General features: G+C 46.0%; 1 protein-coding gene and 1 non-coding gene across 3 annotated transcripts; one reads left to right on the top strand and one right to left on the bottom strand.

Moving 5' to 3' along the window:
* The first annotated feature begins 310 nt into the window (after positions 1-310).
* On the top strand, positions 311-26070 carry POLDIP3 (DNA polymerase delta interacting protein 3). Of its 2 annotated transcripts, XM_037883167.2 has the most exons (9): positions 311-2946; positions 6231-6624; positions 11275-11352; positions 14957-15052; positions 16253-16435; positions 17124-17201; positions 18313-18442; positions 19786-19852; positions 20350-26070. In XM_037883167.2, exons 1-9 carry the CDS (start codon positions 2840-2842, stop codon positions 20522-20524), a joined length of 1308 nt encoding a protein of 435 aa, XP_037739095.1. In that variant the 5' UTR covers positions 311-2839; the 3' UTR covers positions 20525-26070. The 2 variants fall into 2 exon arrangements, with proteins under 2 accessions (XP_037739095.1, XP_037739104.1); XM_037883176.2 differs by lacking the exon at positions 11275-11352 and having other exon boundaries at positions 20350-22451.
* Positions 2337-2486, bottom strand: LOC114020431. The gene has a single exon (XR_003565252.2). It is a non-coding gene; the product is annotated as a U12 minor spliceosomal RNA (small nuclear RNA).
* Positions 26071-27266: the final 1196 nt, after the last annotated feature.

Here is a 27266-nt window from a genome sequence, read left to right as displayed (position 1 = left end):
ATTCCACTATTTTCTCCAGGAGTGATGTCAGATTGACAGCCTATAATTATCTGAATCATCCCATTTACCTTCTTAAAATATTGGCACAACATTAGCTTTCTTACTGTCCTTTGGAGCTTCCCCATTGTGCCAAGACTTATTGAAAATCAACATTAATGGTCCAGAGATCTCATTGGCCAGTTCTTTTAAAATTCTTGGATGCAAATTATCTGGACTGGCTGATTTAAAAATATCTACCTTTAGTTGGTGCTGTTTAATATCCTCTTGAGCTACTGTTGGAATGAAAAGTATTTCTGCACCATATAGGAATAATATAATTATTTATTACTTGTATTACCATAGCACCTAAAAGAGATCGACCAGGACCCCATGTGCGAGGTGCTACACAAACACAAAACAAAAAGACGGTCCCTGCCCCCAAAGAGTCTGTAAGTTAAGTAATACATCAGCTGGCTTCTTCCCAAATACAGAACAAAAATACGTATTGAACATTTTTGCCTTTTATACATTATTGTTGGCAATTCTATCATTTCCAGCTAGTAACTGACCAATACTATTATTAGGATTATTTTGTTCCTAATATACTAAAAATCTTCTTATTGTCTCCATGTGTCCTTTTGTTTCCATTACCAATTTTCTACAATTCCTAGCTTTTAAATTACATTAATTGCTATCAGCATCCCTCTATGTATTTATTTATTTATTTGAATAGCTGCTTTCACTTCCCGCTAAGGCAGGTTGACTTTTTAACCAGTGTATCCTTCTTTCTTTATTGTGGGAGTGTGGGTTGGCTCTGCATATTTAAAGGGCCAGCCTCAGAAAGGCACGATGGGAAGAAAAATGTTCCTGTAAGAGAGTGACCCTGCTCTGGAAAGAGTTAGCAGAAAGTCACCAAGGAAGATGTTCTAAGGAAGAGGCGCCTTTGGTGCTGTGCCTGTCATCACTCTCTCCCATGGAGCATAGGGGGATGACACTTCAGAAATGAGAGGAGTTGTGGAGGGGACAGTCTCTCCTACATGATTTCTGAGGACTGTGGGACTGATCCCACTGAAATGTAACAAAGGGTAAACACCCAGAGCAGAAGCTGACCTGGGGGCTTTAGAGACCCCTGCAGCTTCTAATAAACACTGGGGAAGGAAACCTCAGCAAGGTCAGGCTCATAATTCTCCTGTAAGGGCTTGCTGACCAGGCTCCAGCAGAGCCCACTGGTGAAGCACACAGCCATCTCTGCACAGTTCACCTCATCAGCCCCTGAATCTGCAAATTCTAAGAGAACAGCTGGACACAAGTTTTTCTAAGACTCTTAGGAGTGAAAGATCATGTGTCATTGGAAATGCAATGTCTCCTAGACTTACAATAAAAGCTTGCAGAGTTTGGATTTACATTTATGCTCTGCACAGTTATCTCCTTTTTTGTCTGATTGTGAGTGGTTCCTCTCCCCCACAACTTCCCCAAAAATATTTAAAAGTTTATATTGCAGCCATTAATGTTTTGCAGTATCTTTCTAGCTGCTGTAACTTATTGTAGCCTGGCTTGCCTAGACACATTGTACAACCAAAAAATCCACACAGCATAGGTGCTGGAACTAAGGGTACTGGGGGTGCTGCCATCCTCCCTGGCTTGATGTGGTTTCCATTATATAGACGGTTTACAGTTTGGTTCAATAGCTATCAGCCAACCCCCACACTCCACACACACACTGTACAAATTGTTCCAGCACCTGTGCCCCACATAACTTGTTTTTTCTCTCTCTTTCTTCCTTTCTGGTGAAGCCCTGAGTTTGTACCAATAAGGTCTGTAGGTTATTGATGTATAGACTGAAAATGCTAGGGCTGAATTTAGTATTTTGTTGGCATGTTGTTTATTGTATTTGACAGACTGGGACGTAGATTTCATTATATTAGGTTTCCCACTAATTCCTCTTGGTTGAAGTTCAGTCCGTGGAGAAGGCAAATGGAACTGAAACACTTTTAACTGGCAGGCAAAGATCTTCCCCTGCTTTGCTCGTTGACCTGTTTCACGAGACTCACACAACACTGCCGTTCATGTATTTTTTTCTTTTTTGTGCTGCAAAATTTTGCCAGCGCAGCCCCGGCGGGGGTCCGTGCCCGGATACGAGGGACCCGAGATAACGAGTTCGCTTCGTTGGTCCCCGAGCCGGAAAGCGCCCGGACCGGAAAACGAAACAGCTTTGTGCAGCGCCGTACCCCATCCTGCGCTCTGTCGCCGGGAACGGCGCCACCGCACCGAACCACGAGCGCTCCCTGCAGCGAGCAGTTTGTGCAGGCCGGACACGCAGCTATTTTGTTTTTGCCACATCAGTAGGGGGGTGGGATCGGGCAGATCACAGCACCCGGGCATCTCGCTAAGTAGGCGAGTCACCCTGGGGGCGACCTGTGCCCGCGCAAAAATTCTTCTCACATTAGCAGTGAGGACCCGGGCGTCACCCCGGATCGTTATTTTCCTTACTCATAAGTTTAAGGCATGCCGAAAAAGCGGAGCGGCCGGCGGGGGGAGCCGAGCGGGAAGCTTTGCCAGTCAGGGTGAGCAAGGTGGCAGTTCCACCCCGGATCCAGGTCAAGCCAGACCGCGGTCTTAGACCCTCCTGACGCTTCCACCCGTGTCTCTTTTCAGCGGGAGCGTTGTTTTCCGGGTATAAATCCGCCATGGTAACCGGCCCCGTGCATGCAAATGAAGAGGCTTCGGCCGCACAGGATCGTGGGAACCGCGGGCCTTTCCTTCTCTCCCTTTTTTGCGGCGCGCGCGCCCTGAAGGGGTCGCGCGACGCACCGCCGTTGCCGCGCGGAGCGGGGAGGGGAAGCGGAAGCAGTTTAGTCTCATGTCCGGGCCTCGCTCGCTGCGTCTGGTCTCTGGGCCCCGCGACAAGATGGCGGACCTGTCCCTGGACGAGCTCATCCGGAAGCGTGGCGTGACTGTGAAGGGGAGGTGAGCGCGGCCGGGGGTCCGGGCCGCAGCGCGCCGGGGCGGGGAGTCACCGGCGGGACCCCGAGCCCCACTATCGCCCCGGCCCCGGCCTGTTCCAGCAGCACCCGCCTCCTCCGACTTCTCATTGGCTGAGTCGCTCTCCCCTGGGACCCCTATCTTGATGCTAATTGGCTGGCCTTGCTGTCAGTCAGGGCCGGATGGGGGGATGGAGAATCGGGGCGGGGGGCAGCCTGGGGCCGTGCTGCGGGGGGAGGGCGGCAGCTTCTTCGCCGACACCCCGGGGTACAGCACCCCTCCCACCCCCCCGCGTGCGGAACCGGCCTCTCCCGTCTGGGGCCGGCAGCCTGGCGGTGGCTGTGCCGTGGGGGCCACTGAGCCCCTAGCGCGGGGGGGCTGCGCCCTCGGGCGAGAGGCGGAGGCTGCCACGGGGTGCTTTGGGGTGCCCTGCCCTCTCCCAGTGCCCACCTAGGCTCTCCTCCAGCTTCCTGCCTCCACCTGGGCAAGCCCCCTCCCCGCGCGGGCAAAGGGCTTTGCTTGAGGCTTTTATCCCCTGACACTGTTGATCCGCTGCTTTCCTCGTCTCTCAGCCTCCGCTACGTCGGCTTTGTCTACACTGGAGAACTGAACCAGGCTAAGCATAAAGGGTTCAGCAAGTCCACACTATCCCTGGCTTGCAGCCACGCCAGCATACACTGCTTTACGTGTAGGACTTGACATTTACAGTGTTCTTGGGGACCCTGCCTGTCGTTCCCAGCACAGCTCCCAGAAGCAGTGTGACAGTAATGGAAGGACTAGTTTAACCATTTGGGCTAGTCTGCACCCACACTGGCAGGAGTTCAGGCTGAAATGATTCAGACTAAACCGATATTTAGATCTGAAAAATCATAGTCTCCTTCGTATATTTGGTAGCACATATGCAAAACTATTCAGAGTACTTGTGGATGTGAAGTGTGTTATAAGGTAATTAAGAGGTGAGAATGATTCTTAGCATAGCAAGTTTCAGAGTAGCAGCTGTGTTAGTCTGTATCCGCAAAAAGAAAAGGAGGACTTGTGGCACCTTAGAGACTAACACATTTATTTGAGCATAAGCTTTCGTGAGCTTCAGCTCACTTCATCGGATGCATCCGATGAAGTGAGCTGTAGCTCACGAAAGCTTATGCTCAAATAAATGTGTTAGTCTCTAAGGTGCCACAAGTCCTCCTTTTCTTTTAGCATAGGTCTTGTCTATACTAGATATACTTGCTATGTGCCCTCTCGATTCTCCTGCCCAGCTACCTTGTCCTCTGGCAACTTTTGACCTTCCTCTTTGCCTCAGACACTTGATGCCCCTCAAGACCCTGTCCATGATTCTCTTCTCTCTCTCTGTGTTCTGCCTAGGCAATCCAATCTACTTCCATGGTTTTAGTTTGGGGAGAGGTTAGATTTGAACATGTGCTAAGGTGGATGAGTTAAAGTCTACACTGTCTTGTCTAGCATCATCTTCTAAAACAGGTTAGCTTACACACATTGACTAGTGCAGTGTTTCTCAACCCGTGGGTTGGGTTGCAAGAAATTGGGCTCGCCTCCCTGCTCCAGGCACTACAACCTCTGGGGTCGCAATGCCACTCAGGTTTGGTCCAGCTGTCATGATGACAAGAGCCTCAATAAGCCAAATTTGAGTGAGTCACACTGTAACCCCATGAGCCAGGTCAGAACTCTACTCACAAATTTGGTTCAGTCAGGGGAGCGGGAGCAAACCTGAGGAGTGCTGCAACCCCGGAGGTAGCAATGCCTGGGGCGGAGAGCCAAGCCCAGCCAGCCCAACAGCACAGGAGCTGCCACTGTGCTGTGAGTACTGGGCAGGACCCAACCCCCCCCCGGGCAGGATCTGACTGAAACCACTCCAGGACCTCAACCCCCAGAATATTTACTGGGTTGCGACAGGTCATAAACATTTACAGTTGGATCCTGAGCCCCAGAAGATTGAGAACTACTGGGATAGTATATTTTAACACACTTTTAAATCGTAATCTAGCCAAGGCCTTGGCTTTGTCCCTTCATTAATGCTTTTCTGCATGCTTGGAACAGTCTTATGCTGTTTATTACACTAAGCACTTCCTCTCCCTTTCAAAACCCTTCTTAACAGGAATCCTTACAACCTTCATTTGCTCAGCAGTAATCTGTCAACAGCATCCCTTACTTGAACATTTGTGCCTTGTCTATTTCTTGTTCATGGTGTCTGACGTAGATGGTAAACTCTCTGATCCAGCTAATATGCCTTACTTGGTATTTGGCAAGCAGAATAAATTTGTATTACTATGTAATGCTGTTCAATAATACAGCCTTGCAAGATTGTCATGAAAATTAAAAAGTCTAGGCATAAAATCTGCTTGCCCACTCAAACATTATGAAAGCGGTAACTCTTATTTTATTTGTCACAATCAAGCTGTTAAGTAGAAGTTGTAATAACAGGAACAGAGTTATATGGAGTGATGTGGTTACTGGTTTCTCCTGTATTAGGACATCATTCAATGACTACAGGAGTGATTCTCTACAGAAAAGTGACAGTCATTATACCACCTCCTTTTTTTTTTAACCGTTGCTTTCTTGAAAACACTGATTTAACTTAATCCTCAGTACAGAGAATCCTGACTGATTTCAACAGCGTTAAGTAGATAGCAGTCTGTATAATTCTGCTCAGATGCTAATACTGGAATTGGGTGAATTGAAGTGAGAATGGCATAAGCCACTCACACATCCTAACATCTGAGGGTCATGCACTTCAAGAAAACGTAACTTGTGTCTGTCTGACAGGAATTCTTGAAAAGATGTCAATACAGGTTAATCTTGTTTTCTTCCTACCAGGGCATATTGTGTTACAAAGAACATATTGAAGGACAAGCTGAATCCAAAAGCATGGAAAGCTGTTTCTGTCCTTTTGGTCCTTGCATGGTTCCCCCAAAATAAATAACCCTTGAAGTCATAAGGGCTTCGATGGGAGCTGCTGTATGCTCAGCATTTATAGCTGCTTAAGTATGGACTTAGGAACCCGTTTTTAAAAATCTTGTCATTTTGCCTTTTGCATTTCATATATATATATATATATTTATATATATAGTTTATAAATCATCTTATAAAACACCTAGGATCTTTAGATTAAATAGATTATTGGAATATCACTCTGCTGCTGTTCTGTATGTGCATATACAAGGCTCTTTTGGGAATACAGAGTTTTGTTTGCACCCGCAGAAATGCTTCCATTAATGTTATAACCCACTTTATCAGTCCGAAATTTCTTTTTCCAGACTGAACACCAGGCCAGTATTTGGAGGCATTCGATCTCGAATTGGGATCCAGCAAACTCTTCTGAGTAGACCAACGCCAACCATCAGCTTCCAACGGACATTTGATGCCCGGCAAAAGATTGGCCTCACTGATGCCCGACACAAACTGGGAGTTAAAGATGCTCGGGAGAAACTGCTTCAGAAAGATGCTCGGTTCAAAATCAAAGGGAAAGTGCAGGATGCCCGGGAAATGCTGAATTCCCGCAAGCAGCAGAGCGTGCCTGCAGAGAAGGTGACCAAAGTGATAGATGCCAGAGAGAAGATCAGCTTGAAAAGGAGCGCTCCTGCTGCTGCAATTGTAAGTCCAGCCGTGGGGACAGTGACCCCGGCCATGAAGATCACCAAAACAATTCAGGTAGGTAGTCACTGCTATCCTATCACTTGATCCCCACCATCTGTGCTATGACAGGCCAGTTACAATGATAACGGTTGGATAGATGAGTCCAAATGATTAGAGAGGAGGAGTGTGGGAACCATAGTGATGAATTTTAACCCAGACACTGAAATAGACATGCCTGGTTTTATGATGTCTGTGGATTTTTGGTATTCAGAGTGTTTTCTGCAAAATATGAGCTTTCATGTAAGCAAAAGTGATTCTAGTCCTTCTAGTTGCCAATAAAACCTTCTACATGTGACTAAGGCTGTGTTCTGAGTCTTCAGACAGACTGAAGTAGTAGCACTGAGAGGTATGAAGCACCCCCATCTTGCCCAGAAAAAGTCTGAGGAAAATATAAGTATCGTCATTAACTCCTACACTGCTGATCATCATAGCAAAACACCCATCTGGACAGCGTGCTTGGATGTTCTGTTAATTGGATAGGACTGTCCGCAAGAATAAGATTACAGGTTAGAATATGCAGTTATTTGCATTTATAACAGATATCTACATTTTTGGTCTTCATTTCCCCTGTCTGCTCTTCTATTCCAGCCCTTTTCCAGCACAAGCTGATGGTGACCTGTTTTAGCAGGAAAGTTCTCGTTTTCAGGAAGTGGCCTAGTTACTTGACAAATGATGAAACTAAGGTTTTGTCCCAGTTTCAATATAACCAACTGATTGGCTTGCCATCTTTCCTCTGCTCACTGAACTCTGACTTTACCCCCTTGCCGTGGGAACAACCTTTCCCATCCACCCTCAGGCAGAGATGGATTAAGATTTATTGGGGCCCTGGGCACAAAGAACATTTGGGCCCCCCATGCTCCTCCCTGCAAAGGGGCTCTGCCTCATGGTCCTCCCTTTCCTCCCCAAGGCCCTGTAGCCTGGCTGGAAGCCAGGCTGCTGTGGAGAGTCCTGGCCCCCCTGCCCAGGGTAAGTGGAGAGTCCAGGACACCCCACAGCTGCCCAGGCTCCCTGGGTGGCTCTTCATACAGCCTAGGGTGACCATATATCCCATTTTGGCTGGGACAGTCCCATTTTTAAGACCTGCCCTGGATGTCCTGAGGTTTTTTTTTTGGCAAAACTGGGCATTTGTCCCATTTTTTCTTGCCAACTGATCATCTGTTGACAAGAGTAAATGGGATAAATGGCCAGTTTTGCCAAAAAGGGACGGAGTGGCGGAGTGGCAGTGTTTGGGGGTGAGCAGCAGGGCCCGGGCCAGCCCCACACAGAGAGGCAGTGGGGAATATGCTCATTGGGCTTCGGCTCCCAGCCTGGCCAGCTGGCGGGGCCTTGGGAAAGAGGAGGAGCAGGGTGGCAGGACCCTGGGGGGAGAGGAGAAGCAGGGGGCAGGGCCAGAGTTCCGGTGCTCCTCCGGAGGCCCCCAAATTGGCCGGGGCTTCTGGGCACAGGCCCTCTGGGCCTGTGTGGTAATCGAATACTGCCCTAAGGTAACTTGAATCTCAGCTAACTCTGCTGGACCCCAGTGCCACCTGTCACCTACCAGGCTCCCCAATGAACTACATGTGCACTGAGTGCAGTGAGTAGACCCAGATATCACTGTAAAGGAAGAGAGGATGTTGGACAGCTAAAAGGAAAGGAGCTGGAGGAGAGCAGCAAACCACCCCACATGTACATAATAACTGGCACTTACAACCTGATCCTGACCCCTTCTGTCTGCTAAACTGTCGTCCTCCCTAGGACGAGCACCACAGCTACCAAAACCTTTTGCTGAATCTCTTACCTGACCACTCTTCTCAACTGCTTCCCATGACTGCTAGGAAAAGCCATTTTCCCCTTGAGTTTGGAGGACTGAATAAGGCTCTTTTTGGAGCCCATTGATCTGGCTCTTTACTCAGCTACAGGTTTTGCTTCAGAGCATCCTAACATGCTGCTTCCTCAGAAAGACCAGTGAAATTGCATATTACCTCTGCAGAGTTCCTAGTCCTTGCCAGCCTGGGGAGTGAGAGACTGGACCAAAGAATAGAAGCTGGCTCTCTCACATGATAGTGAGATGCATTAATTACAGTACAGTAAAGCTTCCCATAGTCTTTGATTATTCAGATAGTTGACACTTACAGCAATCATTAACAGTTAAGGTAAAGGAATGTGTACAGAGCTCAGCTGTGAGGCGTTAGACTCTTGCAGTGTATGCTATAAGATTTAAGTGGCTTCTGAAAACTTGGTCTACTTTAATGACTTTACTGACATTTTTGACTGACTCCTCTTGCCCTACAGAGCTATCTGGTATTCAGACTAAGGAGTAGTGCAGCGGTTCTCAAACTTCATTGCACTGTGATCCCCTTATGACAACAAAATTACTACATGACCTCGGGGGTGGGAGGGGTGGAGCCTGAGCCCTGCTGCCCCATGTGTGTGGGGGAAGGGAGGCGGGGGGGGGGGGGGAGGAGCTCAGATTTCAGCTTTAGCCCTAGGTCCCAGCAAGTCTAATGTTGGCCCTGGTGACCCCATTAAAATGGGGTTGCAACCCACTTTGGGGTCCCGACCCACAGTTTGAGAACCACTGGAATTTTGCATAGTAGAGTTAAAAACTGAACATAAAATCACATAACTAAAACCACAGAGGAAATCCTACATGTGGTCTCAGTTCTTCACAGGTTTTGCCAAAATTCCCAGCTGTTTGCAAATGCCCCTGCTCACAACCACAAACTAAACTGTCCTGGTCCCATCAGACAGACAGCCATGTGGCCTTGGGATGCAGTCTTGTCAGATCTCCAAAATGAATGGAAGATTGAGCTTGATCATTACCTGAATGAGAGGCCTTCAAGGAAACCTCAAGGTGCTGCAGGAAGTGGTGGTGGTGGTTTAGTAGGGAAGACATTCTCTCTGAATCTGAATCAGTGGCAGAGTATGGAGCTAGAGGGAGCTGTGCTGTGGGAGATGCTCCCTTCTAGAAATGCAAAACTGAGGCTCTGACTGGTTGTGATTATTAAAAGTCCCCATGCTTCTTTTGCAAGAGGAGTATTAGCCCCACTGTCCTGGACAAGTTACATACTGCTCTCAAGATGGCTGCTAAACTGTTAAGAGACCCAGTATTCCAGAAAAGGAAACTTCAGTTGTTATAGCAATAAAATAAAAACCAGCAGGATCTTATTAGAGGGGAAAAGGCAAAATGCCATATTTATTGTGAATACAGAAAGAATCATAGTAAGCAGTTAGTTATAGCTATAACATTCCACTCAATTTCATATTTATTCACACATTCAGTCATATACACACACACAGGTTCTGCAAGGTTATTATCATAGTTACCAGCCTTAGAGTTGCTAGTGCCAAGCCACTGGCCAGGTGGCCTGGACATGAGGAGGGAGCAGGGCCTTGTCAGATGCACATCTGTTGCTCCTGGAAGTTGGTTTGCAGAATCAGACCCCAAAGTTCTCACTTTCTAGAGTCCATTTTTATAGGAATTTATTCCTGTGCCAGTCTATGGGAATTTCTTCATCATGCTGCTGCTGAATCAATCAGCAGATGGCACATTCCTGACGGCTCCGTGCTGCCAGATGTTATCTTGTTCTTCGGTTCTCCCATCCTTGAGGCTGTTGGGTGGATTCCAGTCTGCCCTCTGGGGGTCCTCTGGTTATTTCCACTTGACGCCTTCTTCCGCAGCTCGACACTGGATTCTTAGGCTGGCACCTCCCTGATCATTCAGTTATTATCCACACCAAGCATCCATCCTCTCTCTCTATTTTAATCACAATTGTTAACAAAGAGAGATAAATACAACAAAAGGGCGGGGAGTCTCTTTGTGCTGTTTCTGTTGTTACAAAGTATTGCTTTGAGAACAGACTCTGTCTTAGGATGTACTAACACAATTAGCAGCCAAAAACCAAGAGACCTTCCTCTCAATTGGTAATACCCTGGAATTTAAACTATGGGGAATCAAACTCATTTGTGATTTTAATTCAGAACTTCTTTAATATGATCCAACACAGTTATGGAACGGTGAAGTTGTAGACCCTGGGTTTATTCCAGTCTCACAGGGTAACTGGTCAGACTGCTGAAAGGACAAGCTTTACCATCTTGTGCAGCATTAGATTCAAGAAAAACTTCATATTAGAGCAGGGATAAGTTCATGCTTGATATAGAACAGCACTTTTGAATTACTTTGATCCTTAGCGTGTAGGCTTCTGGGCAATACCATAAAATGTGGTTATATGCACTGTTGCTCCCCACAGCACCAAAGAAGGGCAGTCGCCAGATCCTGTCACTTAGCTGTGTTTAATATTTGTATATGCACAAGTCTGATCTTAACCTTGCAGGTTTTAAATTAATCTCCCACTAATCTTGAGCCAAAGCTCACATAATTGGCAGTTATAAATCCTCTACCTAGGCCTTAGCTCTTAATTCCTTTGTTGTTTTGGCCTGGTGTGTCATGCTGAACACCTACTGCAGAAAAAAAAAATTGATTCTGTATTATTCTGTTTCTTCCATGCTTCTAACTGAGGCTTTGTCTCTATGTCCTACCATGTCATGCCATGGTGTATATGAGAGCAGGGGTGTGAGTCTTCTTTAAATATTCTTGGAATGAACGAATGGCTGCCCTGTTTTGAGACTGGGAATGGCAGATTCTGGTGTTAATACTTTGACCGTTTCTTTCCTCTGATACCACAGCAGAAGGCTGCAGCCCCAGGACACTCTCATTCTGCAGGAATGAGGATCAATGTAGTGAACAACCACACACAGAGACAGGTGAGTTCCATTCACTGGCAGTACTGGTACTATCCATTTGTTATGTGGTTTCCCCAAGGATCAGTAAATGTGACGGGGGCACCTTTCATTTTCCTCTGGGTTCCAGTATCTTGGAAAGGGAGAAATTTGAAAGTTCTTTCACAGCTTGACTCTTGTGTGTTCTTGTGAGAAAGGTAGGATGAGGAGGGGCCTAATAGAGGGGGCTTTTTATATTTTAGCTATCGTACATGACAGTTCTGAGAACACAGTGTGGTATTTCCAATCTTTGTCTTTCTGAGTTTTAAAGTTTCTTTGCAGAATCCTCTCCTGTGTCCCTTCCCTCCAGAATCTTGTCATAAAATCATTAGTAATATTGCACCAGATCATGCAGTCCATTTGTCCAACATCCAGCCTGCTAGGCTGGATCTGATTGTGATCTGTTTATAAGTGACCAGGTGCGTTATGTGGGGGGTTCACCTGTCTCAGAATTTCTGAATACTGGTTCCTGATGAGGCAGGATGCTGGATTAGGTTGACCAGAGTTGTGATTTAGCCGGGTAGTTCCTGTGTTCATTAACTGAGCACACCTCCTCTGGAGGTCTGAGGGAGACATCTGGCACTCTGTGCTGTCCCTTTCTTTACCATATTTACATATGAAAGCTTTAGCGCCAGCCAGCCTTGTAACATTCTCATCACCTTTGATTTTTTTCTCTTTCTTCTTCTGTACCCAGGCTCTTGTTTCTTTTGGGGATTTCCTCTACAATAGCTCTCAAATCTGTTTTTTTCCTCTTCATAGCTATGGTAAAACCTTTTCCATGTCTTGGTCATCTCTTGCCTTGATTAGTGTAATTACCTTCTCTCTGGCCTCCTTTCGTCTTACCTCTTAATTTACTCCCCACCCTCATCTTCCCAGAATGCCATTGCTTAGAACATTTCTTTCTTCCTTTCTTCCGGCAATGTTGCTGCACTCCGTGAATCCCTTCACCAGCTTTCTCTTTCCATCCATGTCAGATACAAGTCCCTTGTCGTCATCCTCAGTGTTCCTCACAACTCCATCCCTACCAACACTTCTGCTCTCATTTCATCCAACCATCCCTCTTTTTACATTGCTGCTGCATCTCTTGCCTTCATGTTTTCTTCATTACTGCATCTTATGCTTGGAACAGCCTCCCATTTCCTGTGTCCCAACCAGAACCTGGGTCCTCTTTAAATCCCTTCTTTTGCAGATCCTTTCTTCACTGATCTCCACACTTTGTGAACTGTTTCCCTGAGTATAGAATCATAGAACTGCAAGGGACCTCGAGAGGTTATCTAGTCCAGTCCCCTGCACTCGTGGCAGGATGAAGTATTATCTAGATAATTTCTGACAGGTGTTTGTCTAACCTGCTCTTAATCTCCAATGATGGAGATTCCAAAACCTCCCTAGGCAATTTATTCCAGTGCTTAACCACCCTGACAGGATGCTTTTCCTAATGTCCAACCTAAACCTCCCTTGCTGCAATTTAAGCCCATTGCTGCTTCTCCTATCCTCAGAGGTTAAGAAGAACAATTTTTCTTCCTCCTCCTTGTAACAACATTTTACGTACTTAAAAACTGTTATCATGTCTCCTCTGTCTTCTCTTTTCCAGACTAAACAAACCCAGTTTTTTCAATCTTCCCTCATAGGTCATGTTTTCTAGACCTTTAATCATTTTTGTCACTCTTTGGACTCTCTCCAATTTGTCCACATCCTTCCTAAAATGTGGCGCCCAGAACTGGACGCAATACTCCAGTTGAGCAATACTCCAGTTGAGGCCTAATCAGCACGGAGTAGAGTAGAAGAATTACTTCTTGTGTCTTGCTTACAACACTCCTGCTAATACATCCCAGAATGATGTTTGCTTTTTTCTGCAACAGTGTTACACTGTTGACTCATACTTAGCTTGTGATCCACTGTGACCCCCAGATCCCTTTCCACAGTACTCCTTCCTAGGCAGTCATTTCCCATTTTGTATGTGTGCAACTTATTGTTCCTTTCTAAATGGAGTACTTTGCATTTGTCCTTATTGAATTTCATCCTGTGTACTTCAGACCATTTCTCCAGTTTGTGCATATTTTGAATTTTAATCCTATCCTCCAAAGCACTTGCAACCCGTCCCAGCTTGGTATCGTCTGCAAACTTTATAAGTGTACTCTCTATGCCATTATCTAAATCCTTGATGAAGATATTGAACAGAACCGGACCCAGAACTGATCCCTGCGGGACCCTCCTCGTTATGCCCTTCCAGCATGACTGTGAACCACTCATAACTACTCTCTGGGAACGGTTTTCCAACCAGTTTTGCACGAACCTTATAATAACTCCATCTAGGTTGCATTTTCTTAGTTTGTTTATGAGAAGGTCATGCGAGACAGTATCAAAAGCTTTACTAAAGTCAAGATATACACCTCTACCCCGATATAACGCGATCCTCGGGAGCCAAAAAACCTTACCGTCTTATAGATGAGACTGAATTAAACCAGGGTAAGTAGAGGAACCGCTCCCCACCCCAGCTCACCTCTGCTCCGCCTCCTCCCCTGAGCGCGCCACCGCCGCTCCGCCTCTCCCCCCCCTCAGCTGATTGGAGCGGCAAGTCTAGGAGGGAGGAGAAGCGGAGCTGTGGCACGCTCGTGGGAGGAGGTGAAGGTGGGGGAGCGGGCGGGCCATAGCAAGTGGGTGGGGGCGGCGGCGCAGAGGAACCGCTTGCAGTAACACGAATTCGGATATAACGAGATAAAGCAGCGCCACTCCCCGGAGTGCTGCTGTACCGCGTTCTATCCGAATTCGCGTTCTATTGGACCACATTATATCGGGGTAGAGGCGTACCATATAGCTACCGTATATCTTTGTGTTTGAGTTGAATTATAGGTTATTTAGGCAGGTATCTTGGCTTTGTGTTTTGGAAACAGCCATATACATTTATGCTTCCCCTCAAAAACAATATTGGCTACAATGTAATGAAAGTATTTGTTTTGGAGTTCTCTGCAGTGTTGAGGGTAGGGATTCAAAGCATCTAACAAATTTTGGAAATGAATTGATCATTCAGCAACAAAGTATGTCCACCTCCTCAGCACAGTGTTTTCTGGGACCGGACAGGCATCTAGTGTGTTGAAGAATACAGTTTATTCAAAAGGAATTTTGGACTCACATGCATTTGTCAGCCATCTGCTTACCAAAAAGTCATGTACATATGCTTTAGGCTGCTAGCTGGCAGGATGCTAAGGAACAGCAGGCACTAAATTTTCACTCTGTTAATGTTGTCCATGAGTCCACATAACGTCTAGAGATTCAGAAATATGTATGTAGCTGCAGTATTTCTGCAGAACTCTCTGTGTCGTGGCATCCCTGAGGAAAAGGTCACAGTGCGAGGGCATTCTTGTGTACACTTGCTTTTTTAATCAGATTTGTCCAACCTCAGCTCTTTGTCACTGAGTTGTGAGGGCAGGAGCAAGGCACAGAGAGGGGCTGTTGCCACCATCCCTCTGACAGTGAGCAGGTCTGTTCCTGAGGAGGCTGGAGTTGGGGAGAGGAAGGTGATGGGACTGGTGTCATCTAAAGTAAAACTATGCCACTGTGAGACTTCTGTTTGCTTGCTGTTTGTCTTTAGGGCCTGTATGATATGGAAGATGATGATGAAAGCATATCTCCCCTTCCTAGCAAACAGATGAAAATCACCACCACAAACAGCTTCCTGCACAACGCGGTAAGGGAGTGCCTCAACAGTCCCCAGCACACCATGCTCACCTTGGGTGGACATGCAGGCTGCAGCTTTACAGGGTTTATGTTCTTTTGAAGTATGTAAAAGATCCCCTTGGAAAGTGTTTGCCCTCAGCCCCTCCCCTCCCGTCATGCCTGTGCTTCCAGCTTTATCTTGCAGGTCAAAGGAATCCCCTTTTGGGCTCCATACAGTTTTACAAGCCTTTTGCAGCCAGAATGACTGCTTACCGTCACTGGCAGGAGATTCCTGCATGTTGGCTTTTGGCTGTCTTCCCCTTGTGGGGAATAGTTCCTTGAACCTGGCTCATCATTGCCTGAGCATGCGAGTAGTGGAAACTTGCTGGTCCCACTGATCCAAGACTGGACAACTAGAGAAAGAGATCCTCTTGCATTGCAAAAGTGCAGATGGCTGCCTATCAGCAGGCACCAACCATCTTGGGGAGGGTGGAAAAGAAGGCAAATAGATGTGGCTGTCCTGGCGCGCACAACCTGGTTTGGTCCATCTAAGTCAGTGCTGAATCAATGCCACTGAACTCCTGGAGTTGCCAGCATCTGACTAAGATTTAAAACTGAGCTCCTGACCACTTGTGGTCATTAAAAATTTCTGGATTTTTTTTGCAAGAGTAGAGATGTTAGTTCCAATACACTGATCACATTCCAACCATGATCATTATATTCTGCAGACCTAAAACTCCCCAAGCAGCCCCCAACTGGAGATGTTATTCTTCACATCTCTTCCTGTGATACTAGGTTAGTGTTTCTAAAGAAGATTGGCCACTGCATTCTATCCCATAGATAGTTAAATCTTAATGGATGAGTGATCTTTGCAGGCAGTTTGTAAAGTGCTTTGGGATCTTCAGGATGAATGATGTAAAATGAAAATCCTTCTTAACCGAGCTTTACTACTGCAATGTGAAAACAAGTACCTTTTAACAGTGCTTGTCTGCAAGGAGCGGTGACGACTGTCTTTAGGGCTAAATGCACCCCTGAGTCCGTTAGCTGATTTCCCCAGCCAGGGGTGGAGCTGCTGAAAGACTCCAGTAGCTCATAAAGTCATCGGACTGGGAGGGTGTGACAGCACCTCAGTGTGTGTTGGTAACTCTCCTTGGCCATTGTAGCTTGAAAAGGGGTTTCTGCTTGAGAAGGTTACATCTTTCAAGGATGCTGTTATTCACCCTTTGTTTAGGCTGGGCTGAGTGGCAATAAGTTCTCTCTTTCCAAGACCGTCCCCCTCACCAAAGTGGTTCAGAATGACTCCTATACAGCCCCGCCAGCACCTCTCTCTCCCATTCGGACAAAGGCCCTGACAAACGTGTCCCGGACCTTGGTGACCAAGGAGGAACCACCAAAAGAACCAGCACCTGTTGAGGTGAGTACAAGAAAAGGGGTCTGCCTTCTAGTGGAGACCCTCCACACCTCTAAAATCTGTCTAGATGAACTGGATGGAGAGTTTGCCTCCACATCTCCCTCCCACACCATCAACGTAGGATTTGTTACTTAGAGGGTCAAGCCAATCTGGAATCTAGAACCCACTTCCAGGCATTTTAAAGCTGAATCTGTCTATGAATCCTCATTTACTGCTAAACAGTAAGAAGAGGGAACGTGTGGGCTTCCCATCTTGATGCTTTTGTTGAATTTTCTGTTCCCCAAAAGTCCTAGCAGAATCCTTGTTACTAGGATAAAAGTTAAGAAATGGGTGGTTACTTGGACACCAATGATGACTTGAGGGACCAATGGGATTTAAGGTTTAACTGACTGATTGTTTACATGTGCAGGGCTAAACTAATTGTCACACTTGGGGTTGGGATGGAAAAATTACTTCAGAGACCTATCAGCAGGAAAGATGGGCTTTATCTGTAAAGATCAGTTGGGCTGGGTTTGAGGGAGCTTAGTACCCTCTTAGCTTCTCAGCATTGTTTTCCCTCTCCCTTCTTCCATTTGCCTTCCCTAGGGCCCTATTTGCTTCAGTTTATTCATGCTTTCTCTGCCATGATGTCTTCTCTGCTAGGTTTTGCTCTGTCTTTCTGCATATGATATGCTCTTCTTTGTGTTGGCAGCCGGTGTTCAGCCCTTTGGAAGGTACAAAGATGACTGTGAACAATCTGCACCCCCGAGTCACAGAGGAAGACATTGTTGTGAGTGCCATTTATTGCTGGGCTCTGTGGCTAGAATTTCCCCCATGTCCCTCTCCATAGGTTTGATTGCACTAGCCACATTTTGTGTTGGGGTAGGGGTTGGCATTTGTTTTTTTGGAAGAGTTCTGAGGGTTCCCTACCTTCCAGTTCTTAACCTTTATGCTGAAGAAAAATCCCTTTTAGGGTGCATTGAGACCATATCTGATTGGCTGGAGAAGTTGATATCAAGGGATACATGGCATTGTTCTTACCCTTCTACTGCCTACTCTCCACACCCAAAACCTCCACAGCATTTGTACATAGTAAGTCTCCCTTGTGCTCCCAGCCCCTGAGCACTAAACATAGGCCCCCTCCTGGCCCCCCGGTTGGTTAAAATTTTAATTCATGTTCTTTTCAGAAAAGAAAAATAAGGAAATCCTTTTAATCCCACTTTGGAAAAACCTTCCTCTCTCCTTCAGTTAGACAGAGAGGGGTTACTGGGTTTAACTCCAGTTATTTCCTGTGCTATTAATTCTTGTGCTATGACTGAAGTAGCCTTGAACTCTTCATCCTGCAGTAGTGTTATTACAGGTTGCACAATAGGTTGATTACTGTCAGACACCAAGTACTTATACCAGTGGTGGGCAACCTGCAGCCCATCAGGATAATCTGATTATGGGCCGTGAGACATTTTGCTGACATTGACTGTCCGCAGGCATGGCCCCCCGCAGCTCCCAGTGGCCGGGTTTCCCGTTCCCGAACAATGGGAGCTGCGGGAAGCAGTGGCCAGCATGTCCCGGTGGCCCCTGCACCGCTTTCTGCAGCTCCCATTGGCTAGGAACGGTGAACTTGCGGAGGGCCATGCCTGTGGACAGTCAACATCAGCAAAATGTCTCGCGGCCCGCAATTAGATTACCCTGATAGGCTGCAGGTTGCCCACTACTGACTTATACCAGGTAGGTACCTCTAGACTGCTAGCTGTTTCACTCCCAGAGTCTTGAACTACTCAACTGTGGATGTGGGGGCCCTCTTTCTGAGTTTAGCCCACCCATGATAAGACTGTCAGATCAAAGCAGTAATTCTAATGTGTCACTGACAGCAACCATAGCCATGACTTGCTGTCTGTCCTCAGGAGCTGTTCTGTGTGTGTGGTGCTCTAAAGCGAGCCCGTCTTGTGCACCCTGGAGTGGCTGAGGTGGTCTTTGTGAAGAAGGAAGATGCCATCACAGCATATAAGAAATACAACAACAGATGCTTAGATGGTAAGTTTGAGGCTGGAGTTCAAGGTGGGGTGCATGAATCAATCAAAGGTTTTCCAGCTCAGTGCAGATTTCAGAAGGTAATTCAGAGTCTTCTTGTGCTGCTCAAGGAGAGTGTGTGTCAGGGAATGCTACTGATAGCTGGACAAAGGGGGTTGGGGTTCAGTGCTACAGGTTTTATGTAGGTAGTTGAGTATCTCCACTGTCCATCAGTGTTGTTTTCAAAATCGATTTCTCTAGGGGAGAGGTCTAGCTCAAAGGTAGTACAAGAAAGGGACCGAGAGATTTTTTTTTTCTTTTGGACCATATGAACTGGAACCATAAACTCACTGAACCTTAAATCTCACCAAATGAGAGTCAATCCATCCTCAGCATCATATCCACTCGTTATACTCCACACCTGAACATAGCCATTGTATGAACAACATACCCTCATATTTCAATGTCTGTACTTTGACCCATTAACCTTTTACCTCCAATCAGGGATATTGCAGATTATGTATTCCTTACCCCATCCTATCTTAAACTGAACTTCACACCCCTTGATAATCTGTATGTAATTCCCTGATAACCAGAAACTTCTACGCTTAAACTCTGTACCGTTCACCTTTTTTTTTTTAAAACATCATCTTAATAAAAATTTTAAATCTGGCGTCCGCTGAAGTTACGAACACAAAATTATCCCCACCAGATAAAACTATTGGTGCATCTAAGCCAGTATGCTGTCTCCAACCCCAGCCAGTGCTGGACACTTCACAGGAAGGCATGGTGTCCCTGCTTCTGCAGTATAACGAACCTGTTTTTTGCAAAGGCCTCAAGGCACATCCAAAGCATTTCTGAAATCAGGGATATGCAAAAATGAATATCAGTCTCTATATGGATTTTGAATAGTATAGTGATTCAGCTAATACAATTTACCTATATATAATTGTAGATGGAAATTTGTTGCTGACTCTAGATGGTTTTTAACTTGCTCTTTGCCCTTGAGCTTGAGGATTGATGGCTCTTGTAACTTTATCCTAGCGAGCAAAGTCATGTAAGATGCAAGCAGCTCAGAACCAGAGATTCTCCTGCATCTTTGCTAAACTATTGCAGCCTACTCTGTAATTGCTCAGCCAGCTGTTATCTTGGTGCTAAAGTGTTGTAATTGCATTAAGCTCTTATGGTAGCTCTGCTGCTGCTTGCAAGTGCTCTGACTTTGCCATGACTTGAGTGAAGCTACGGTCTCTAATGGCTCCCCACAATTCCCCAATGTGTGGGGCTGCGTCTGCTCACCTCTGTCTGCACGCCAGTCTAATGCTCCTGGGGTCTATGGGGATATGAAATTTGGCTTTGGATTTTTTTAGGGCAGCCAATGAAGTGCAACCTTCACATGAACGGGAATGTCATCACATCAGATCAGCCAATCTTGCTGTAAGTGCTCAGGGTGGAAGAGCCAAAAGAATTTGCAGGTTCTGTTTTGGGGAGGACTTTTTGAGGTGAGGTGCAGAAGAAAAATTTTTCCATGGTAAATTCTTCTCACAAGACAATCCTCTGTATCCCTCTCTCACCTACACCCCTTCAGCTGCATCTAGCCCTGGGTTGCAGTGCTACCTTTCCACTCAAGGAAAACAAGATGAGACTCCTTCCAGAGCCCATCAGTGCTAGCCTGACTGACTGTAGGATTGCTCCTGAGCAATGCAATGCGTTTCCTTCACATGCACCTGAGTTGAGTGTGCTGTAGTCTGTTTCCATAGGATCCCTAGCCCCTGCTGGCTCAGGAATGAGAGGCTGGGACAAGGAATCCCTGCATGGCCAAAAGCATATCTTAAGCCACGTACCCAATGTCATGGAGGGGGAACAGTAGCCTCTGAGCCTGCCCTAGACTTATGGTGTGATGTTAACTATTGTGTCTGTTTTTCATCATGCAGTCGATTAAGCGACACCCCCTCTGTGAAAAAGGAAGTAGAACCACGGCGGTCGAGTGCAGGTGCCTCCTCAAATCCGCCAGCTGAGGTGGACCCTGACACCATTTTGAAGGCGCTCTTCAAATCCTCGGCGGCCTCTGTGTCTGTGCAGCCCACAGAATTCAAAATCAAACTCTGAGAAGAGTGGTGGCGAGCAGTGGACTGGAAAACTTGCTGAAGGCGTAAAATGGGGAGAATCGCGTGGGAGCGCAGGTGTTACTGTGTTTGCCCACCTTGTGCTTTTTTGTTTTCTATGATCGCTGCCTTCCTGTACAGTAGTGTTCCCTCTCGTGTGTGTATTTTCTGTTTTCATAGTTGGAGTTTTCTTCCACATTTTTCCAAGAGAATAACCTCCCCCTTCTGCCAGTGAGATATATTACCAAGCATAGACCCATGTAACTCCCTCATTTGCTCCACACCCCCTTGTGGCCAGCTATTAAAAGTGCAACAAGAGATTTTGAGGGAAGGGGAATGATAAACAGCACCTCTTGTCCTCAAGCTAACAACCTCTGACTGAACGGTGAAGCCCCTCTGTTATTGTCGCTTGATACGAGATTTAATTTTTAAAGCTGCTGCATTTGGGGTGGAGCCAGGTGTGATGCTCGGAAGCAAGTGGCGTTTTGACAGTTTTATCTCATGTGCACCTGGTAGGATACAACTTCTGCCTGGCTGTTAGATGCTTTGCTGATCAGCAGCTGTGACACTTGGAAGCACTGAGAAGAATCTGAGTCCCCTGCTTATCAGCCGATGGAAGAGTTTCGGCTGGGGGGAGGATATATGCACAGGTGCAGACATACAGCATCTTATCTGCTGTCACAGTTAAGCCTCTGCTATTGTCCTGGTGAAGTTCAGTTTTCAGTAATGCAGAGAGGGGGAGAAAATAGCTCAGGCTTCTGTGTAATGTGAATATATCAGCTCCTTAGGGTACCCCAAGGTGATCTGCCCTTTCTTCCCTCTTTCTGGACTGACTTCATATGAGAGCAGGGACTTTGACCAGAAACACAAGAAATCAAGTGTTTCCCTTCCCCTTAGGTTGAATCATATCATGTTCTCCCAACCCCTGCTGTCAATATAGGGACATGAGTTTTTTATTGCGTGAGGTGGGGACTGGGAAGTTCCTCTATCATCCCCATTCCAATTTTATGGAGAGGAGTGGGCTGGGGAGTAAGTTATGTACTCATATGTAGGAAGTAATCCTCTTGTCCACCTGCTCTCAAGGAGTATCAATTATAAAAGGGCTCCATGTGAGCTATGCTTGGCTGCTTTGCAGAACAGCTGCTCGTGTACATGGGCTGGAAGGATGGTGGAGGCACTTCATGGCCTCAGAGGGATGGCTGTTGGGAAACCAGTGTAAGGGATACAGCAGAGAGGGGAGCATGGAAACCAAGCAAGCCCCAGGTCGAGCCACAAGAATGTACCTTCCAAGCAGGGACTGTTTGTCTGTGATGAGCCATTGGCCACTAGGTGGCACTTGCCGTGTTCCCTTTGTTAGCATAGCATTAACCCAGTGAAAACTGGGAAGTCCAGGTAGCTCTAATTGTATTAGTTTCAATTGTATTATGAGAAAAGAGGGAAGTGAAAACCACCCCAAAATCTGGCTGAAGTTTGAACTTAATCCTTCCAGCTATGAAACTAACCAATTCTGTTCAGCCCTGCCGACATTCCTTAGTGAACTCTGTCCAGTACCATTGTAGATTGAGACTCCATTTCTTGGTGGACCCTGTGTTTCTTTTGCACTCTTGTTTTGTGCAAACTCTTTGTTCTGTCTGGCGGGTACAAACCATTCCTCTATCATGCCATATTGCTCGTAGCCATGGAAAGAACTGAGGACTCAACAGAACTTGCTTTTCTGTAGTAATTGTATCTGAAGAATAACTGCAGTTATCAGGGATTCTTCTTGTGAACTGCAGGTGTGTGGGGGAAGGGTTTAAGACTGCAATTGTTCCTCTTTTAGATCACCCATCAGACATCTGTGTTTTAATAAAAGGGGGTGGGAGAAGGGAGTGTTAGGGATTGGAGAAGACTATGTATTATCTGTTTCAGAATAAATGTTTGTTATACAGAGATTGGATTCTAAACTTCTTAAGACACTGGGAAGTTGACAGAGACCAGGTCAGTTGAACTTTGAATCAAGCCTGCTGCTTCAGTGGTAGAAAGAACTTGGGAAGTCTCAAATTAGTAGTGTTGGTTCAGTGATGAATGCCATATATAGTTAAGCACAAGGTGGGGCTCAGCTGAGGCAATTGGTACTAATATGACAAAGCCTTACAGCTTTGGTGCTGAAGTTCAGCCCAGCTCACTATGTCATCAGAATTATTACCAGCTGATAGCTGGCTGCTGTCCTATGATGTGAAATGAGATCGATAGTCTTGGTGTAGTTTTTAGTAGATAGGTATCACACTACCAAAATGACAGGTTTCAGAGTAGCAGCCGTGTTAGTCTGTATCTGTAAAAAGAAAAGGAGTACTTGTGGCATGTTAGAGACTAACAAATTTATTAGAGCATAAGCTTTCGTGAGCTACAGCTCACTTCATCGGATGCATACAGTGGAAAATATAGTGGGGAGATTTTATATACACAGAGAACATGAAACAATGTAACAGACTGTAACAAGAGTGATCAAGAAAGGTGAGCTATTACCAGCGGAGGGGGCAATGGGCTTTGTTGCAAGGATAGGTGTAGTAGGTAACTTCTGGGTACTCTTCTGGGTCTGTCAGTCTGTTTCTTCACTTCAGCAGGTGGGTATTGTAGGTGTAAGAACGCTTGATAGAGATCTTGTAGGTGTTTGTCTCTGTCTGAGCGGTTGGAGCTTTCATCCAGACCACACCACACGATCCATTGTCTACAGCCAAGCTCTACGATACAACCGCATTTGCTCCAACCCCTCAGACAAACACCTGCAAGATCTCTATCAAGCATTCTTACAACTACAGTACCCACCTGCTGAAGTGAAGAAACAGATTGACAGCGCCAGAAGAGTACCCAGAAGTCACCTACTACAGGACAGGCCCAACAAAGAAAATAACAGAACGCCACTAGCCATCACCTTCAGCCCTGAACTAAAACCTCTCCAACACATCATCAAGGACCTACAACCTATCCTGAAGGATGACCCATCACTCTCATAGATCTTGGGAGACAGGCCAGTCCTTGCTTACAGACAGCCCCCCAACCTGAAGCAAATACCAGCAACCACACACCACACAACAAAAACACTAACCCAGGAACCTATCCTTGCAACAAAGCCCGTTGCTAACTGTGTCCACATATCTATTCAGGGGACACAATCATAGGGCCTAATCACATCAGCCACACTATCAGAGGCTCGTTCACCTGCGCATCTACCAATGTGATATATGCCATCATGTGCCAGCAATGCCCCTCTGCCATGTACATTGGCCAAACTGGACAGTCTCTACGTAAAAGAATAAATGGACACAAATCAGAGGTCAAGAATTATAACATTCAAAAACCAGTCGGAGAACACTTCAATCTCTCTGGTCACTCGATTGCAGACCTAAAAGTGGCAATTCTTCAACAAAAAACTTCAAAAACAGACTCCAAGGAGAGCCTGCTGAATTGGAATTAATTTGCAAACTGGATACAATTAACTTAGGCTTGAATAAAGACTGGGAGTGGATGGGTCATTACACAAAGTAAAACTATTTCCCCTTGTTTATTTCCCCACCTACTGTTCTTGTAAAGTGCTGGAAATGGCCCACCTTGATTATCACTACAAAAGGTTCTCTTCCCTTCCCCCCCCCCCCCCCCCCCCCCCCCGCTGGTAATAGCTCACCTTTCTTGATCACTCTTGTTACAGTCTGTATGGTAACACTCATTGTTTCATGTTCTCTGTGTATATAAAATCTCCCCACTATATTTTCCACTGTATGCATCCGATGAAGTGAGCTGTAGCTCACGAAAGCTTATGCTCTAATAAATTTGTTAGTCTCTAAGGTGCCATAAGTACTCCTTTTCTTACTACCAAAATGGACATGGTCAGTCCACATTATTGGCAGCTTAGAGGCAAATGAATGAATGGAGCTTTGAGATTGAACAACCCTCAGGGTTGAAATATACTAGTGAGACGATGTGGAGAAGCTTGTGTTGCTGCTGTCTCCTCCGTATCTGTTGTGAGAGAGGCCTTCAGTTTACAGGTCTTTTAGGCATCTCTCAAGAGCTCTAAGCTCACAACAAACATTTAATTAAAAGAGTAGATCCTAACTATGCACTGTCAGACCCTTTTGGCAATTCTCACTTCATGAAGGTCTACAACAGTTGTAACAGTGGAGGGGAAAATATGTTCCAGTGTTCATTTACACGGTAATCTTTTTGGAGCAGGGACAGCACCGAGCCCAATGGGCGCAGAACCTGAGTAAGGTCTTTCAGTGCTACTGCAATATAAATAAGGCTACAAGAGTTTTTGGGAACCTTAAACAGTAGCAGAACTCTCCTGCCTGGCTCGGTAAACTTTTGTCTGTCCTTTTCTCCCAGTAATAATATTTTTTTCAGGACAGATGAAATGTCTGTAAGGCCACTGACCTTCCAAGTGGTGGAGTTTGTGTGTTTGATGATAACCACAAGAATTCCTGTGCTGCATCCTTACTTTGAAACATCCATATGCTCTGTGGTGGTATATTTACCCAGCCCATCATGACCTCTTTAGGACAGGAGACTTGAGTTGTCTGCATTGCCACTGCATTGCAAAGCCTCTTTACGTGGATGCTTACCTTCCTTTTCCCATTTGACAAAAAACATTGTGGTCTTTAGCCTGGCTAAGGCTATCAGGACTGTGTGGAGCAACAAGCCCTAGAATGTTTTCCACTTCGCAAGCATGTAAACAGAACCTACATGGTGAGAGGCTTTAAAGGTCTATCTTCCTGATAAAAATGCAGCCTCATGGCTCCAAGAGGGTTTGTCATGACCGTGAGTACTGCTTTATGGACACAAACCTGCAGTAACACTAATCCTTTTAGAGGACTGTTGCCCTATTGATCTAGTTAGTTCCAAAGGCAGCAAGGCATGGTATGTTCTGGTCTGTCTCTGTCTAAAAATGTTCCCCATAGTGAATTATTATACAGTTAACCAGGAGCTTTCTGGTTTTATACACTAAGCCTCAGCCATAACTGGAGAAAGGTTACAGGACTAGGTGGATCACTAATCTCCATATTTTTGGCATAGGAAGTTCCTTTACTGTTATGCTGTGAATGTAGACACATGCTTTAATAGTACTTGTTTAAGGAAGAGGTTTATATTAAGAATGGTCAGATTATTGACATTGTGATCATAGGTCAAACCTGGGATAATTTAACTGACATGGAAATTTATTTAGAAGGCCCTGGCACACTTCTATTTCCCTACAGCCCAGGAGGTCAAGGCTGACCATTCAGAATGTTGGGGTTATACATATACTATAATGGAAAGCCTGGGTCAAAGGTGAGTTCTACTTACAGACCTTATTTGTAGAACTCTAATATGATTAGAAAGTTACCCCAAAAAAAAAAAAAAGCATTTATCATGTGTTAGCTGTAAAGGCATAGCAGTGGGGGATCTTGACCTTGGTCATTTCTCAGACTTTAAGTCTAATGAAGGTCACCTTTCCCATGATGTCTACAAGGTGTTCAGTCATTTATCCGTATCCAATTTTTATTCATAATTTAAATAAACCACATCTTGCCATCCTTACTGGATCAGCCTGTTCTGTTAATCTTGGTGATTTAGAGAATCTACCCAACTGCTTTAGGCTTCCTATCACAGCTCATCCCTACCTCTCCAAAGGGCTCTCATATCTGTGGCAAGCAGAAGTTAAAATGGGAGAGAGCGCTTTGACTCGGTCAGTTGAAAAAAATCTTTCTTTTTAAAGAAAACAATTTGTCCCATGGGAGCTGGGATTCTCACGTTAAAGAGAGTGAGGGAATGGGGCAGAGCCTTAGATTCAGCTGCTCATTTCATAGGATTTCATCTTTTTTATTGATTGTCTTTAAGCATTCTGCCACCTCAGTGATTTAGTATCTTCCAACGACAGGTTAGATTGGGTTGTTAGAGACTTGGTTTGTGTGAAATGAGGTGGTGGTTCAAGTCCAGTTTCCAGTGGCCCAAATCTTCACATCACAACTGTCTGCAAAGATAGGTAACAGAAAATTCCTCTCATCCCTAGGGTTGCACTCCACTGGGAATTGAGACATGTGGACAATAGTGGGGAAGACAGAGGAAGAGCGATTTGGAAAGAACGTGTGTTCCCTGGGGCTGCGCTGCACCTCTTATGGGGACAGAGAGGTGCTTTTAGATTCCAGGGCTTTACATTTACCTCCTTTCACCAATGAGAATTTTTTTTTTTTAAGTAAAACTAACATGTTGGAAACAGAAGGGAGGGAGCATGCTGTGCTGCCTACACCTAGAGCTCTAGTGTCTTCCAAACTGTCACAGCTTTCCTATGCAACTTTGGCCACAGTACTTAACCTTCTGCCTTAATTTCCCCATCTGTAAAGCAGTGATAATACCTGGCTACGGCAGGATTGTTGTGGGGCTCAGCGGAGTTCTCTGAAGCAGCAAAATCCCCTGATGAAAGTGCCCTAGCATGGAAATTGCTGTAATTATGGAAAGGGCCATGCCAATGCATTCGCTGAACAGTGTGGATGAGGCCTTGTGGGGCAGGAGCCGGTCTGCAGCTGTGTTCCTTCTTTCGCACCTCGGGGCGCAGTCAGAGGCGCTGTAGCCAGGCCTTTAGGAAGTGGGGGTGGGGGCGGGGGTGAGGGCCCTGTATTTACCCGAATCCCCCGTGCACGCTCTGACTGCACCCAGCCCCGCGCTGGCAGAAGCCATCACGGTGACAGGGCCGGGCCCGTCTTAGCAGCACCCTGGCCGCGCGATCCCGCGCACAC

Source organism: Chelonia mydas, chromosome 1 (genome assembly GCF_015237465.2).
Source record: "Chelonia mydas isolate rCheMyd1 chromosome 1, rCheMyd1.pri.v2, whole genome shotgun sequence".
Classification (NCBI taxonomy): domain Eukaryota; kingdom Metazoa; phylum Chordata; order Testudines; family Cheloniidae; genus Chelonia; species Chelonia mydas.
This window is presented reverse-complemented; position numbering and strand designations above follow the sequence as displayed.

Bases quoted from the DNA above. Each gene is read 5' to 3' on its own strand.
- POLDIP3 (XM_037883167.2), top strand. From the start codon at position 2,840: ATGTCCGGGCCTCGCTCGCTGCGTCTGGTCTCTGGGCCCCGCGACAAG. The intron at 18,443-19,785 runs GTAAGTTTGAGG...GGATTTTTTTAG, and splicing joins CAACAACAGATGCTTAGATG to GGCAGCCAATGAAGTGCAAC. The intron at 19,853-20,349 runs GTAAGTGCTCAG...TTCATCATGCAG, and splicing joins TCAGATCAGCCAATCTTGCT to TCGATTAAGCGACACCCCCT.